The sequence below is a fragment of the Fistularia commersonii genome, chromosome 2, assembly GCF_037954325.1.
Source record: "Fistularia commersonii isolate RoL2024-O1a breed Wild chromosome 2, RoL_Fcom_v1.0, whole genome shotgun sequence".
Taxonomy (NCBI): Eukaryota; Metazoa; Chordata; class Actinopteri; order Syngnathiformes; family Fistulariidae; genus Fistularia; species Fistularia commersonii.
The window spans coordinates 3,935,321-3,950,048 of record NC_141285.1 but is presented as its reverse complement, the minus strand read 5'-3'; the positions used below and the strand labels follow the sequence as shown (position 1 = coordinate 3,950,048).

Genomic DNA, 14,728 nt, shown 5'->3' with positions numbered 1-14,728 from the left:
TGCGCTGTCGTGTCCAAGCGCTACGGCAAGCCGGAAGCTTGGCGATAACTGACCGATCATTGAAGCCAGCTGACTACATACCAACTCATCTGAGAGAGAATCAGGTAAACACACTCGTTGCTTTAGAAAACTTACTGAAGTAGGCCTTTTTTCGACATTCACTGCTCAGTAAGTCTTAGTGCAAAATTAAAAGAAGTTGCACTTTATCGTGCCGATAATTGAATTATCCTGCTAGCACGTAACAGCCGCAGTATAGCAACCTCCAGTAAATGCATGTTGATGCACAATTTACACATGACAGACGAGGGGGTCATATTATTACTATATTTTGAAGATCTTTAACGCTTTACCACGCTATCTGTGTCTGTGTGAGTGCATATATGCCTATGTTCCCTCATTCATAGTAGCTGCTAATATTCTTTTCATTATTATCAATATGGTGTCCATTTGAACCAGCTGTTTTGCAGGACTTTTAACTCCAAATGGGGAAGCAACAATGGGAAGAGAGTTGATTGTTGTGAGCTGATCATGTCTTCCTGTCCCCTGTGTGTCCACCGTTCAGAAAGAATGAGGAGCAGCAGGTGTGTGTTGTGGGGGGGTCTCCTGGTCCTCCTGTCCTGCTGTGTGCACATTCATGCTCATGGGGATGGGCAGCATATGGACATTGCAGGCTCGGCCACCGTATCAGTTCATGGTCGCTTTGACAAAAATATGGTCCAGGACAAAGAGTGAGTGACATGATGATGAAACTTTTGCTTCATGCCAGTTAACTTTTGCTCACATCTGTGCATGGCAATGAACTGATAACAATCAGCCACGGAGTTTACACACAGGAAGGCAAAAACCTGTGACATATCTTTCAGCCACATCATGGAGCATCTGGAGGGTGTGATCGACAAACCGGAGAAAGACATGACGCCGCAGGAACTTCAGCTGCACTATTTCAAGATGCACGATTACGATGGCAACAATCTGCTGGATGGGCTGGAGCTAGCCACAGCCATCACACATGTACACAAAGAGGTAGGTGTGTGTGTGTGTGTTCTTTGAGAACATAATTCACATTTAAAATTTCCTCCCACATTTTCAAAATTGTTGCCAAAAATGATTGGGTTTCGCCGCAAACCTTTTTAATCCCCTCTTCATCTCACATGTTGACTATGAGGCAAAAAAGTTGTGAAATGTATGGTAAAAAAAAAATCAACAATGCCTCATCTTGAAATGGATATGGCTTTAATAAAAGATATAAGGTTGTAATGTAAAAAAACAAACAGGGAGAGAGAGAGATTGTGTGTAAATTTTTTTCTTTTGAAAACTTGCTTTGGTAACTTTGGTAGAGAAAGATGATTAGTGAATATCAACACCCGGGCAGATATCCTCAAAGGACTGGTGGTTACTGTGATGTTCCATTTCTTTACAGCATTTTTTTTTCTTTCTACAAGGCCATCTGTCTACTACCATTAAATTATGTAATTCCAAAACCTGCAGGGAAAGTTTTGGTCACTGCAGTCACTTTGTCTCCCTTCTGAGTATGTAGACACAGTTCTACTCATAGAGACGCTAATGGTCTACCCTCAAATTAAACAGCCGACAATTGAGATTAATTGATGAGATTTGAAATGTCTAAAATGTTGTTTTTTTACTCATCTGACCATATCCCTGATTATCTTGGATGTCTGTCGAGTAATAGATGCAAAAAAAAACAAAACAAGTAGGGCTTTGTAATTTTATACAATCCAGTCTTGCATTAATCCTGTAAAACCACATTTTAACCAATATAATATCCATTTTGTTTAATCCCAACCAATATCAAGCATTGATATCACATCCATCCACCAGTCATCAAGGATGACTGACAGGGTGCTTTTTATTTCTCAGGGAGGTGTGTCAAAGTGCCGAAGGCAAAGATCCTCTGACTTCTGCTCTTGGCGCTCTTTAAATTGATCAAATCAAACATTAAGCCCAAATTACCTTCCACTCTTGAGTGACCAAACTAAGTAGAAGAAATAATCACTAAGATTGCCATGAGCATGGATTAACATGGGCTGCAAAAACCTAAATGACCTTTCATCTTTGGACTCGCGTTTGTGCGGCAGATTAGTGTTTTCTTTTGTAACGCTCAGTCAGCAACACATAACACATTAATTGTGTGCACCCTTGAAAAAGCCACAGGTCACCAGGAATCTGGCCGGGTATTCCTTCCAGTTGGTCCACAGTGACCGATGTTTAAATGGCACGGTGACACTGTGGGTGCACAAATAAGAAACACTCCGATGCGGTCAACCGGCCAGCTCGACGGGGAGCAATAATGATGTAATGGTTCTCCGCGTGTCTCTGCTGCCCTCAACTGGCCCCCCAAAAAAACCTGTATTGAAAGTTGAAGTCCCCGCCTAAAGAGGGGACACGTGAAAAGTAAAAAAAAAAAAAAAAAAAAAAAAAAAAGAGTGTGCTTGGAAGCCTGAGTGTTGGAACCCCGAGGGCTTTGTTCATTTATTTATTGACTTGTCCTGCAAAAACTTAAGTTGATCAACATGTGTGCATGTGCAGGAGAAAATTTGAAAAATTCTCTTTTTCCAGGAGAGAGGAGAGAGCCAGCCATTGAAGGAGGAGGATCTGATGCTTCTCATCGATGACGTCCTGAAGGATGATGACAAAAACAATGATGGGTACATAGACTATGCAGAATTTGCCAAGTCCCTTGAGTAACGCGTAAGCCGGGTCTGGCGTTTCCTGTTTTTGGTGTTTGTTTTGTTTTTTTCTTTCATATCCATGACCCCGCTGGAAGGAAGTGACAGAGTGCTCATGGACTCCATCTGACTGATATTTCATCCTCAGCTTTCTGATTCTGATCAGAGTCTAGTGAAGTTTATCTTTCTTCCGAAGTTGGCTGTTGTTTACGCAACAATAAAACAATGCCAAGTCAGGCTACGGTGTACCCACATCTACCCAACCCCACCATTTTCTCATTTTTTTTTTTAAAAGTCCTGGTTGCTTGAAATCATGAGGACAAGTTTCATCCTTCACCCATGGTGGGAGCTAAAAAATGCACATGAAAACATCCATTTCTCCTCTGTCCCCAAATAAGCAAAGTTTGTCAGCATGGGAGGAGGGAGTAGACGTGTGTTTGTTTTTTTAAATTACTTCTCAACAAAATATGATTTCTTGAACAGATATCAGTGAACTGCTGTCAGATTTTCAGTATTACAGACTGGGGTTTAGACACTCAGGGACTGCGGTTCCCAAACCCAGTGGGCCTTAGGAAAACATTTAATAATTTTTAAAGCATTCTCTGCCTGATTATGCACCAAATGGATTTGTCAACGCACATACGGACATAGTACGCTTGCTAGTATCAGGATGCGATCTTAAATCCTGTGACAGTGGCTAGTTGAGTCAAAATAACCTGAGATCAGTGATACAGCTACAGATGTCAGATGCAAGAAACGGTCCGCTTGAGATATTTACATTTAATGTGGGGATAAAAAGGCCTTCAAACATCAGTATGATTGTTTATGTTTTACTTATGATCACAGAGCCTCCTCCTGATGCTGTGTGCTGTGCAGGGGAGACACACCTCCCATTTTAAAAATGTGTTGAGACCAAATGATTGTTTCTGTCACATTCAATTTTCCTTTCTTGAGCAGGTGATGTATTAGATTTACATAAACCAGGCAAGACTCTTCAAGCAAGTCAGTCAATAGCTGCTTCTTTCCCAGGGTTGTCGCTATTTTCCCGTCCTCTCGGCGGAGATAATCCAACCTCTTGTCGCCGTTTTCCAGCAGCTACTAGACATAAACGGTGTTACGGAGTGAATGTAAAGCTGTAGCAGATACTGCCTCAATAGCACTGGATAAGCTAGACTTGAAGCAAACTGGTTGATTTTGCTGCCAATACTGTTTTGTTTTGGGTTTTCAATTTTTTTTAATCTTCATTGTTTCCAGTAAAGCACTTGTACACAGTTTAGCTTCAGATGTTTAAAACCATCATGTGGTGCCTTTAAACCAGACACCATGTGATCAGACGTTCAGGTTTCTGAGAGTCTGTTCCTGGGATTCCTTCTAATGTACCTTTTTTTTTTACAGATGAATTCTATATTTTTGCCATCAGATACTGATTCTTCGATCACTTCAGGTTGACTAGTTCAAATATTTAATAACATCACAGATGCAACTGTGGTGTTTCTGGAATATGAAATATTAAAATATATATTCTGCACTTTCTGCTGTAATGATTTATTTGTCTGCTTACTTTACTAAGTCATACAGGTCATGTTTAATTGTCAAAATCTTCTTGTAGAAATATATAAATGGGAGAGTTGTGTAGAAGCTTGGTCAAATGGGGTTGTTGTGTTAACGGGGGTGTCATTAGGTGGGAACAAAGGTATAATTTCTGGGGACTTAACTGGATTAAACATTATTAAACGTTCTCTGAATGTGGAAAAAAAGAAGAGAAACCTGTTCAATCAGGTGGTCACATTTTGGTGGGGACAGCATGGTAGCACAGTGGTTAGTGCTTCTTCCTCATAGTACAAGAGATCTTGGTTAAAATCTGATGGGCAGTGGTGGGCCGTAGGGGCTTGCAAGGCCTTGTCTGCTGGGCTAAAAAAATATCTGAGTCACAGATTTTAATTATATTTTATCCATGAATACTTATGAAATAATTCTAAATAGTCTGTTCACTTCCTTTCATAGCTTTTCCCCTGGTTGTGCTGCCTCCAGATATACAGTACATTTTCATATTAAAGCATTGAACCAATCACATCAGGCATCAGCTGTTGCCAGGCAGGGTCAAAGCCTAAGAAATCTGCCTGGGGGGGGTTGCACAATCAGTTCTGCTAGCCCTTTATGCCAAAAAAAAAAAAAAAATTGACGCTGTTGCTTCAACCAATCAGATCAGTTGGCGCCATCATGGCCTTCAAGCAGGCTATAGCAACGGCAGCGTATTCCCAGCCTCTGATTGGATAGTCAGAGAGTTGACAAGTGTATTATCAGGAGAGCATACAAGTGCTAGCGTACTAGCGAGCCGCGAACAGAAATATAGTTGAAATATGCTCTGCTTGGTGTCCGTGCGGGCCTCTCTTGCTTACGGCCATACCACCCTGAACGCGCCCGATCTCGTCTGATCATGGAAACCAAGCAGCGTAGGGCCTGGTTAGTACTTGGATGGGAGACCGCCTGGGAATACCAAGTGCCGTAAGCTTTTTCATCTTTGTCCTCTCTCTCGACGGAAGGGGGTGCTGTTTCGCTGTCTCTCAAGAGCACCGAAGCGCCAACATTTTTACACACGGGAAACACACCGGTCTTTCCTCGTCTCCCGCTGCAGTCACAGTCGCGCCAAGCGCTACACGCGCTCCTCGTCTTCATTTTCCACATTCATCAGCTCTTCAAAGTACTCTTTCCATCTTCCCATGGGTCTTCTAGCATCTGTCAATACATTTTCCTCCCTATCCTGAGTCACCCGGACCTGCTGCACATCCTTTGCATCTCTATCTCTGTGTTTGGCCAACCTGTATGGATCATGCTCTCCCTCCTTACTGTCCCGCTGAGCATACAAGTCATGGTACGGCCTTTTTTTTGCCTTCGCTACCTCCATCTTTACCTTAGGCTGTAGTAAATGTCTGATTTACGGTTGAAATAGCTCTCAGTGTAATCATGGAGACTACAGTAAACAGAATGAGCTCCTGACAGATCTCCAAATGACTGGAGATAGACAATGCAGAGGATGGCTGCTTATAAAAGGCCCGTCCATGCGGGCCTCTCTCGCTTACGGCCATACCACCTTGAACACGCCCGATCTCGGTAGCTAACAGAGTCGGGCCTGGTTAGTACTTGGATTGGAGACAGCCTGGGAATACCGGGTGCCGTAAGCTTTTTCATCTTCGTCCTCTCTCTGGCTGGCAAAAGGGGCTGTTTCTCTTCACGCTGTAGCTCCTTGGTCTCTTGTTTCTTCTCGTCAGTCCCCGGGTGCCCCACTTGGTTTGGCTCACCGCCCTCTTTGCAGATACTCCCGTTTCACACAGCTATTTGAGATGCAATGCCCTGAGTGAAATTTTCCCGAGTCCGGCGAAGGGTCACTCACTTACTGATGCCAAACGGAGTCTGGAATGAAAGCAACGTTCTTGTGATGAGTGCAAACAGCGAACGCACATGTTCTCAATTCTTATTGATTGTTTGATTTTGAAAGACACAACATAGCTGTGCTAAGTGTGTTGTGGAACCAGAGCTGCGGGAGCAAAAAGGGTGAGAGCTTGAATGAAAATGAATGTAGTAAATGTCTGATTTACGGTTAAAATAGCTTTCAGTGCCACTCAGTGTAATCATGGAGCCTCCAGTCAATAGAGAGAGCTCATGACAGATCTCCAAATGACTGGAGATAGACAATACTATAGAAGATGGCTGCTTATAAAACGCCCGTCCGTGTGGCCCTCTCTCTTTTACGGCCATACCACCCTGAACACGCCCGATCTCGTCTGATCTTGGAAGCCAAGCGCAGTCGGTCCTGGTTAGTACTTGGGTGGGAGACCGCCTTGGAATACCAGGTGCCGTACGCTTTCTCATCTTCGTCCTCTCTCTCGCCGGCAGAAGGGGCTTTTTCTCTTCACACTGTAACTCCTTGGACTCCTGTCTGTTCTTTTCAGTACCTTCAGTGCCAAAGTTCTTCTTGCTCACCGCAGTCTCTTTATATACACCTGCATTTTCCTCATACCACCAGCTTCTAATCTACTTTCCTTCTTGACGATACACCAAGCACTCTGCTACCTGTCTTCCTTATAACATTAGCTGTAGTTGAGTTTGGATTTTAAACCAACATTCTTGTGATGAATGCAACCACCGAACGGACATGTTCTCAATTCCTATTTATTGTTTTCATTTGTAGACACACAATGTAGCTGTTGTCAATGCTCAGTGCCAGTGACAACTGGGGTCTAAGGGTTGCATGGAAGCCAGAGAGAACATGGGTGAGGCTAGGTTCCCCCTCATCGGGCTGTACCACTCCTCATGCTGGGCCTGCGAGGCCTGTTGCTGCGGGGGAACACCTGGGCATGGGTACTGGCCCACCGGGACCGGGTGGCGTGGATATACTCCAGAGGGCAGCATTTGTGTGATGTGCGGGAGGTGTGTCAGCGGCTGCGTGTAGTACTGGTGGGCCACAGATGGTGCAACACGCATGCCCCCCAGCAGTGCCCGGTGGCCTTGAATAACGCCTACTGGAAGAAGCTTCTGCGAGGCCAACTCGCATTTCCTCTGCTTTGCTCTTCTGTTTTGGAACCAAACCTGCAGGAACAAACAACAATAGAGCTTAAATGCAAAGGAATGTACATGTCTGATTAACAGATAAAATAGCTTTCAGTCTCACTCATTGTAATCATGAAAATTATATAGTTAGATCCTGAAAGATCTGAAAATGATCGGAGATAGAACCTGAGAAAGAGAATTGAAACTGGAGATTTAATGTGTGGTCCTCAAAGTTTGTAGTGGCTGTGCCTCGCAACTTGGATGTGAATTAGAGAGAAGGATAAATGCTGGAAAGAGTCAGATGAAGTGATGCAGAATGTCCCCAGAGATGAGATTGGTAATTGGTGCAGAATTCAATAGGCTTGTTGGTGCAGCAATAGACTGGATGAAGAAGTGATTGTTCGATTTGGTAAATAGGATAGGAACACAGAGGAACAGATGGGGTAGACTTTGCAAAAAGGATGGGAATAGCTGTAGTGAACACTTTTTTTCTAGAAAAGACAGGAACATAGGGTAACTTATCCGAGCGGAGGCAGGAGCATGCACATAGACTACATCTTGTATAGTCAAGGCAACCTGAAAGAGATCAGTGACTGCAAAGTAGTTGTAGGTCTGAGTGTAGCCAGACAGCATAGGATAGTGGTTTGTTGGATGACTCTGGTGACAAGGAAGATCATAAGGACAAAGTGGTGGAAGCTGAAAGGCTACCCTTGCTTCCCCAAGGGTAGGCAACGCTGGAAGAGGTGACTATTGTGACCACAAAGTAGCAGAGATTTGTAAAAGTGAAGTGAGGAAGGGATTGTACAGGATGAATAGTGGAAAGGCAGTTGGTCCTGATGACATACCTTTGCGGTATGGAAGTGTCTGGGAGAGGCAACAGTAGAGTTTCTGGCTAGATTATTCTACAGGATCTTAGAGAGTGAGAAGATGCCTCAGAAATGGAGAAGAAGTCTGATGGAGCCCATTTTTGAGAATAATGGTGATGTGCAGAATTACAGCATCTATAGAGGGATAAAGTTGATGAGCCATACAGAGTAGTGGACTGAGAGCAGAAGTCAGCATTTGTGAAGAGCAGAATGGCTTCATGACTAGAAGAGTACTGCAGATGCAGTATTTGCTTTGAGAATGCTAATAGAGAAGTACAGAGAAGGCCAGAGGGAGCTCTATTGCATTTATGTAGACCTAGAAAAAGCACATGACAGGGTGCCAAGAGAGGAACTCTGTTACTGTATGAGGAGGTTGACTGGTGCAGGACATGTATGCTAGTTGTGGGACAGTGGTGAGGTGTTCTGTAGGGGTGCATGTTCTTCCTGAGGAGACTGAGGTTGTTTGGCATCTGTAGCGGGCTCCTCAAGACCTTCTACCAGTCTATGGTAGCCAGCGCTCTCTTCTTTATTACAGTTTTCAGGTGGGGTGGTGCGAGGACTGGTGAGGTCAACAGGCTCAACAAGATAGTGAGGAAAGCCCACTCCGTGGTGGGACTGAACCGAGGCCATCTTCAATCTGTGGCAGTTGAGAGGGTGAAGGACAAACTGGGAGCTATCAGTGACAATCCTTCCCTCCCCCTGCACGACAAGCTGTTGCTGATGGGCAGTTCCTTCAGCCAACGGTTCATCCCACCTAGAACTGAATGCGTCAGACGCTCCCTTGTGCCCACGGCCATCAGACTGCACAAAAGCAGTCTGGATGGCAAACAACTCTGACCGGTCCAAGGTGCAACTGTGATGCTACCACAACCTCACTATCTCACCCCATTCATGACCCCACCCATTTACGTCGTGCCCTTACTCTGCCGTCTTTCTTATCGTTGTTGGTTCCAGCCCGCACGCATCCTGCCTATTTTTGTTTATTTATTTTATTCTTGTCATTGCTATTGTTACTCTATTTATTTTGTCATTAGGTTCTGGTTGTCTATTTTTCCACCCTTTCTGTTCCATTATGCTGTCCATCCCATTTGGCTGCTTATAAATGGCCCGTCCGCATGGCCCTCTCTCGTTTATGGCAACACCACCCCGAACACATCGGGTCTCGTCTCTTGGATGCTAACCAAGGTTGGGCCTGGTTTGTACTTGGATGGACTTGTACTGTACTGGGAATACCAGGTGCAGCAATCTATTTCACATTTATCCTCTCTCTCAACAGCAGGAAGTGCTCTTTTGCAGTCTCTCAAGAACAGCAACACACAACACACAAAATGATCCCCGTCCTTGAGCTCTCCTATTCTCACTCAACGGATAGGCCCTGCAATTCTGACACCATGCAAGGCAACTTCTTGCTAGCTCTCATCCACTTCCACCAATGGCCAGTCCGCCACACGAAACGTCATCTGCATAGTCCTCGCCACCCTAAATGGACACTGGCTCGAGCGCACTCCCACCACTGCTCCCAGCCGTCCGACCAGGACGACTTTCACATCACCTAATGGGCAGTACTGAGCACACTAGTTTTGGGAAAAGTGTCACAGAATGCCAGCTGATCTTGTCAAGGGAAGGAAGGAGGGACGCCGTTAGGCCATCCTCTTCCTCCTGTGCCCGGTCGCCCGAGCCCCAGCAATCACAGGGGAGATTGCTGGCATTCCAGCGTGAAACACAGAGCAGATAGATAGAATCATGCCGAGTGATCTCCTGACAGCCGGCATTTCGAGCCACGGACGGCAGTGACATGGGATCCTGTCGGTGCCATGGCAGGGGACGTTGGCAAGAGCCGCCGTCCAGGGAAAAGCCAGAAGGCAAAGAATTTTGAGAACTCACCCGAAGGCCGAGATTGCCACGCTTGTCGAGGTTCCGGCGACCGCCAGGTTGGGAAGAGGCGTTCTCACGAAGGTGAGCTGAAAAAGAGGACTGGGGTGAGCGTGGCCACAGCAGGAGATGCGTGCTGTGCATGAGCTGGCCAGCGTGCAGCGTTGAGTGTGTTTGCATGCTCCCCTCAAATCCCAACGCAGGACGCGATGCTGTCGGACACCGTGGAGATGGATGCTTATAAAAGACCCATCCCTGTGGCCTTTTCTTTTTACAGCCATACCACCATGAACATGACCAGACTTGTCTGTTCTTAGAAGGGTAGGGCCTGGTTAGTACTTGGATGGGAGACCACCTGGGAATACCAGGTGCCGTGAGCTTTTTCACATTCATCCTTTCTCTCAACAGCAGGAGGTGCTGTTTTGCTGTCTCCCAAGAGCACCAACACACATGCCAAACAATCTCCGTCCTTGATCTTTCCTATTTCTCACTCAACGGACAGGACCTGTACTTTTAATGCCATGCAAGGGATCTTCATGCTGGCTCTCATCCACTTCCACCAACAGCTAGTCCGCCACGGAAAACACCATCTGTGTTGTCCTCGCCACACCGAATGGACAGTTGCACACACGCGCTCCAACCACTGCTTACAGCCATCGGACAAGGACGGCTTTCACATCATCCAACAGGCAGTACTCAGCACACCGGTTTGGGAAAAAACGCTACAGAATGCTGGCCGATCACGCCTAGAATAACAGATTTCCTGAGTATTCCAGCAACTCTGGGTTTAGCCTCACAACCTGAGGACACCTGAAGAACCCACCTCTACAGGACAACTGCGCTCTTAAAGCAGAGAGACTCTGGGTTCAGGCGAGGCCAATGTCGACACACCAGCTTCACCACAAGCAACATCGGCTGATCGAATGCGGTTCCCACCTAAAAGACTGACCTTTGAACCAGTTAGTTCTGATTACAAGTAAAAAAGAAAGAGAATGAGAATGAGAATGAGAGACTTTTGAAAGTCTAAAGAAATTGTTAGACAGTTTGGTGTAAAGTTTGTTTAAATTGATCATATTCAGAGTTTGGGGGGGTTAAAGCTTAAAGGTATAGCACAGTTTTGGGAATTAGTTATTTGGTTATAATGCCATTTAAGGGCCGGTTTAGGGTTTAAAAGTCGGTGTTTCCCAGGGGTCTGTGATTGCTGTGACTGAGTAAAGTTCCAGTTTACAATGCATCTGCTTGACACCGTCTGCTTGATTATTTGACATTAAAATATTACAGTCCTCTTTCTCCTGCAGGTGACTGAGCTGAAGAAGAGGACTGGGGTGAACATGGCCAGGGCAGGAGATGCATGCAGTGCTTGAGCTGGCCAGTATGCAGGAGCACACTAGTTTTTGGGAAAAAGCACCATGGAATGTCAGCCGATCTCAGCCAGGGAAGGATGCCAATAGGCCAGTAGCCTCACCCGACACAAGGAGTGCTGTGCTTGCCAAGCTCCCGGTGATTGTCAGATAGGGACGAGCTGATGTAATGAAGTTAAGAATAAAGAAGAGGACCATCATGGAAAATGCCATCTGCCTTGTCTTTCTCAGCCACACACAGATACATACCAAGCCCATCTTTCATTTCAATCATCCTTGGTAAAACCAGGGGCCTTAAAGTGTCATAAGACAACCTTGTTTTGATGTGGCATTATAAAAATAATGCAACACTTTTGATTATCTTCAGCTCCACAAGGAGTGACGCATTAAATTTTTGTCTAACTTTGAGTGCATGCGTCCGTCTGCGCACCTGTATGCGAGCCTCGTTCAGCTTGGTGATGCGGGCCAGCTCCTCCCTGTAGTAAATGTCAGGATATTGGTTTTTTCCAAAGGCCAACTCCAGCTGCTCCAGCTGCTTGTGGCTGAAGGTAGTGCGATGGCGTCTTCTGGCTGGAGACTGATAGGCACGACCCTGCCGGTTGGGGGTGGCAGCCAGGGAGGTCCCTGGCAATGGCCCCTTTCCCACCAAATCTCCAATATCTGTTTTCAGAATGCAGAGTATGAGGCTTTGCTTTGGCAATGTGAAACTTTTCTTCTGAGACAATACTTTGACTCCAGTTTCCCAATTTTCAGCATTTTTCCCAGGTTGGCATCCTCTGAAATGGGGCCTCAGCTTTAAAAGTGGAATTTCACCAATAATTTACTCAATAAAAGAGGGATTACACTGACTTTATGGTTCCTACTAACATGAGGCAACCTGAGAGCCAAAGAGCTTTAGTTGCCAAATACAAGCGCGTGAGAAAGAGATACCAGAAACCAGGGGGATTTGACAAAGATTAAGAATACAATCACTGATTAAGTGACTAATCTGCCAAATTGGTGGACTGAGTTGACCTTGTCCATCAACCTGATGTGACTGGGAAGGAGATAGATGAAGGCTGATGTGATCAATTTAAAGAACATCTATAGAGACTGATTATTTACTTTTTTTTTTTTGATAGCCTCTAATGCCTTCAAACACAGGGCCAGTAACAAATGTTTGTCTTTTTATTGTTCATTATTTTGTTCATCTACAAATATATACTCAATTTGTTTTTTAAAAAGTCCTCTATAAATGTACTTTGTTGTACCCTTTTTCAAGATTGTCATTTAGTAAAGAATTGAAAAAAAAAATCAACTTTTATGTGCAAATTTACTCACACTCAACAGCATTTTCAACCACAGTTACATGACATCAAATAAGCCTTTTTAATACTTATAAAATAATTGCATCCAATAAATGTTCCATCATTATCAGTAGATTTAACTTTCTAACATTATTGCTAATTAGAGGTAAGTTGATTTTATCTCTTGTAAACATCTGATAAAATATATAACCAAAGGGTGTTTCCTTTTACAGTTCCAAGGAAATATAATCAATAATGACCCAGATACATTTGATAATAATAAAGCTGGCATTTTCAGTTTTCAGTTATGGGCTCACCTGAACCTGAGCCATATTTGGATATTGTCTAATTGCAATATGGTTTATATTTACTTTTAGTCTTTAGCAGCCTTTGGATATCAGCAGAAAATTCCTCCAAAAGAGCAAGAAAGTACCTGGAAATCAGTTAGACAATACCTGGGGCCCATCAAGAAATTAACAACAAATCACATGACGTATGCCACAAATAACGGCAAAGGATCACAATTCACAATATTAACAAAAATCTAACCAATAATTCTGTATTTAGGAATGTCAGATCATTGATTGGTATTTAATTAAATTGTCTTTAAATCCTAACCAGTCTCCTTATCACACACTGTGACTGTAATTAAAATGAAATTAAACGGCCGTCATAATATACATCAATAATAAAGAATTGGCCTTTGAGCGATGTGAGTAGTAAGTAATCTAGACCAACCTGCAGTGGAGCTTACAGTCACCATGTCGGAGCAAACCTCTGCACAGTCCTGGCGGCTCCTGGCTGAATCGCCTGCCGCCTTCATCTCAGCCATGATGGCAACTATTTCTGTTCCCCTCACTTACAAGACTACCAACAATCACCCACCTGCTCACCTTTACCTGCGTGAGTGTGTATCAATGCCCAGGATCCAATAATGTCTCTGGGTCAGAGGTCACATTAAAAAAAAACACCATCTAATCCTCAAATGATCCAGTTTCCTTTTGCGACATTTGTTGGACTGTTTAAACTTTGTTTTGTGGGGTCTAACATTCAAAGATATTAAAGATGTGCATGGATCTGAAATATATAATATAATATAATATAATATAATATAATATAATATAATATAATATAATATAATATAATATAATATAATATATAAAATATAATATATAAAATATAATATATAAAATATAATATAATAATATATAATATATTAAAAAAAAAAAAAAACTCACTAACCCAAGCTTACTGTTCTGTATATTTCCTGTGCATCGTGTATTTGCAAGTGTATTTGCAGTCCCTATGTCCTCTATTGTAAGTCGCTTTGGATAAAAGCGTCTGCCAAATGCAATGTAATGTAATGTAATAATAATTACACATAATTATTCTCATCACATTTATGATACTGAAGAATGTTGACATGTATGTTGGAGCTACAGGGCATCCACACATCATGTTAAAAGGTATTTAATGAAATAAACCACACTATTACATTTATGTGCATTTGCTGAGAGAGGATGAATACCAAAGAACAGGGTAAGTTCTGTTCACAGTTAGTTAATGTTCAGTTATCAACAAAACCATACAAATGTCGACCTCTCAAGCAATTTAAGACATCAACTTGTTCGGAAAACAAAAGCAACACTGACTAAAACAGCCTGGGGGGCTTGTGAGAAATCTCTGCCTTTAAATGAACGAACATCTTATTCAACTGTTAAGATTAAAAGATTAATTTAGACATTACCATAAATAAAGAATTGTAAGACTGAAACCAAAAAAAAAAAAAAAACAAACACAAACAAACATTTAATTTACTATTGAGTGAGCAGCAGTGTCACCTAAATATAGCCATAGTGGAGCAGTTATATACAGTACCACCTGCAGATCTCAGCTACAAAGAAGCCTCTAAAAAAGTCTACTTTTTATTTTGTCTCAATCCACTTGCAGCATTTTCAAGTTCATCCATCACTTGTGAGTTTCTTTGAATTACTCTTGCTTGAAAAGATACAAACAGATTATTGATTAATTTGTCACATTTTACTGCTGTTGCAACTGCGCTCTTAAGGCAAGAGTGAATAGTGGGTTTGGGTAAAACTGACACCACT

At 43.3% G+C, this 14,728-nt stretch overlaps 2 protein-coding genes and 3 pseudogenes across 3 annotated transcripts; 4 read left to right on the top strand and 1 right to left on the bottom strand.

The window, feature by feature from the left end:
• Window positions 1–53: 53 nt before the first annotated feature.
• mcfd2 (multiple coagulation factor deficiency 2, ER cargo receptor complex subunit) lies at window positions 54–4,215 on the top strand. 2 transcript variants are annotated; one of them, XM_086161104.1, is made up of 4 exons: window positions 54–104; window positions 563–728; window positions 864–1,023; window positions 2,578–4,215. In XM_086161104.1, exons 2-4 carry the CDS (start codon window positions 568–570, stop codon window positions 2,704–2,706), a joined length of 450 nt encoding a protein of 149 aa, XP_086017230.1. In that variant the 5' UTR covers window positions 54–104; window positions 563–567; the 3' UTR covers window positions 2,707–4,215. The 2 variants fall into 2 exon arrangements, with proteins under 2 accessions (XP_086017230.1, XP_086017231.1); XM_086161105.1 differs by having other exon boundaries at window positions 69–104; window positions 567–728.
• An 865-nt stretch (window positions 4,216–5,080) lies between these two features.
• LOC147236178 (5S ribosomal RNA) lies at window positions 5,081–5,199 on the top strand (annotated as a pseudogene).
• A 562-nt stretch (window positions 5,200–5,761) lies between these two features.
• On the top strand, window positions 5,762–5,869 carry LOC147236177 (5S ribosomal RNA; annotated as a pseudogene).
• A 562-nt stretch (window positions 5,870–6,431) lies between these two features.
• LOC147236176 (5S ribosomal RNA) lies at window positions 6,432–6,550 on the top strand (annotated as a pseudogene).
• A 352-nt stretch (window positions 6,551–6,902) lies between these two features.
• prop1 (PROP paired-like homeobox 1) lies at window positions 6,903–13,452 on the bottom strand. The gene is made up of 3 exons (XM_086161096.1): window positions 13,359–13,452; window positions 11,765–11,994; window positions 6,903–7,274 (listed from the first exon to the last, which is right to left on the bottom strand). Exons 1-3 carry the CDS (start codon window positions 13,450–13,452, stop codon window positions 6,903–6,905), a joined length of 696 nt encoding a protein of 231 aa, XP_086017222.1.
• Window positions 13,453–14,728: the final 1,276 nt, after the last annotated feature.

Excerpts from the sequence above, each read along its gene's own strand:
- prop1 (XM_086161096.1), bottom strand. The coding sequence starts at position 13,452 with ATGGCTGAGATGAAGGCGGCAGGCGATTCAGCCAGGAGCCGCCAGGAC. Across the intron at positions 11,995-13,358 it reads GACTGTAAGCTCCACTGCAG|ATATTGGAGATTTGGTGGGA; the intron begins GTTGGTCTAGAT and ends TTCTGAAAACAG. Across the intron at positions 7,275-11,764 it reads TGAACGAGGCTCGCATACAG|GTTTGGTTCCAAAACAGAAG; the intron begins GTGCGCAGACGG and ends TTGTTCCTGCAG.
- mcfd2 (XM_086161104.1), top strand. The coding sequence starts at position 568 with ATGAGGAGCAGCAGGTGTGTGTTGTGGGGGGGTCTCCTGGTCCTCCTG. Across the intron at positions 729-863 it reads AATATGGTCCAGGACAAAGA|CCACATCATGGAGCATCTGG; the intron begins GTGAGTGACATG and ends CATATCTTTCAG. Across the intron at positions 1,024-2,577 it reads TCACACATGTACACAAAGAG|GAGAGAGGAGAGAGCCAGCC; the intron begins GTAGGTGTGTGT and ends CTCTTTTTCCAG.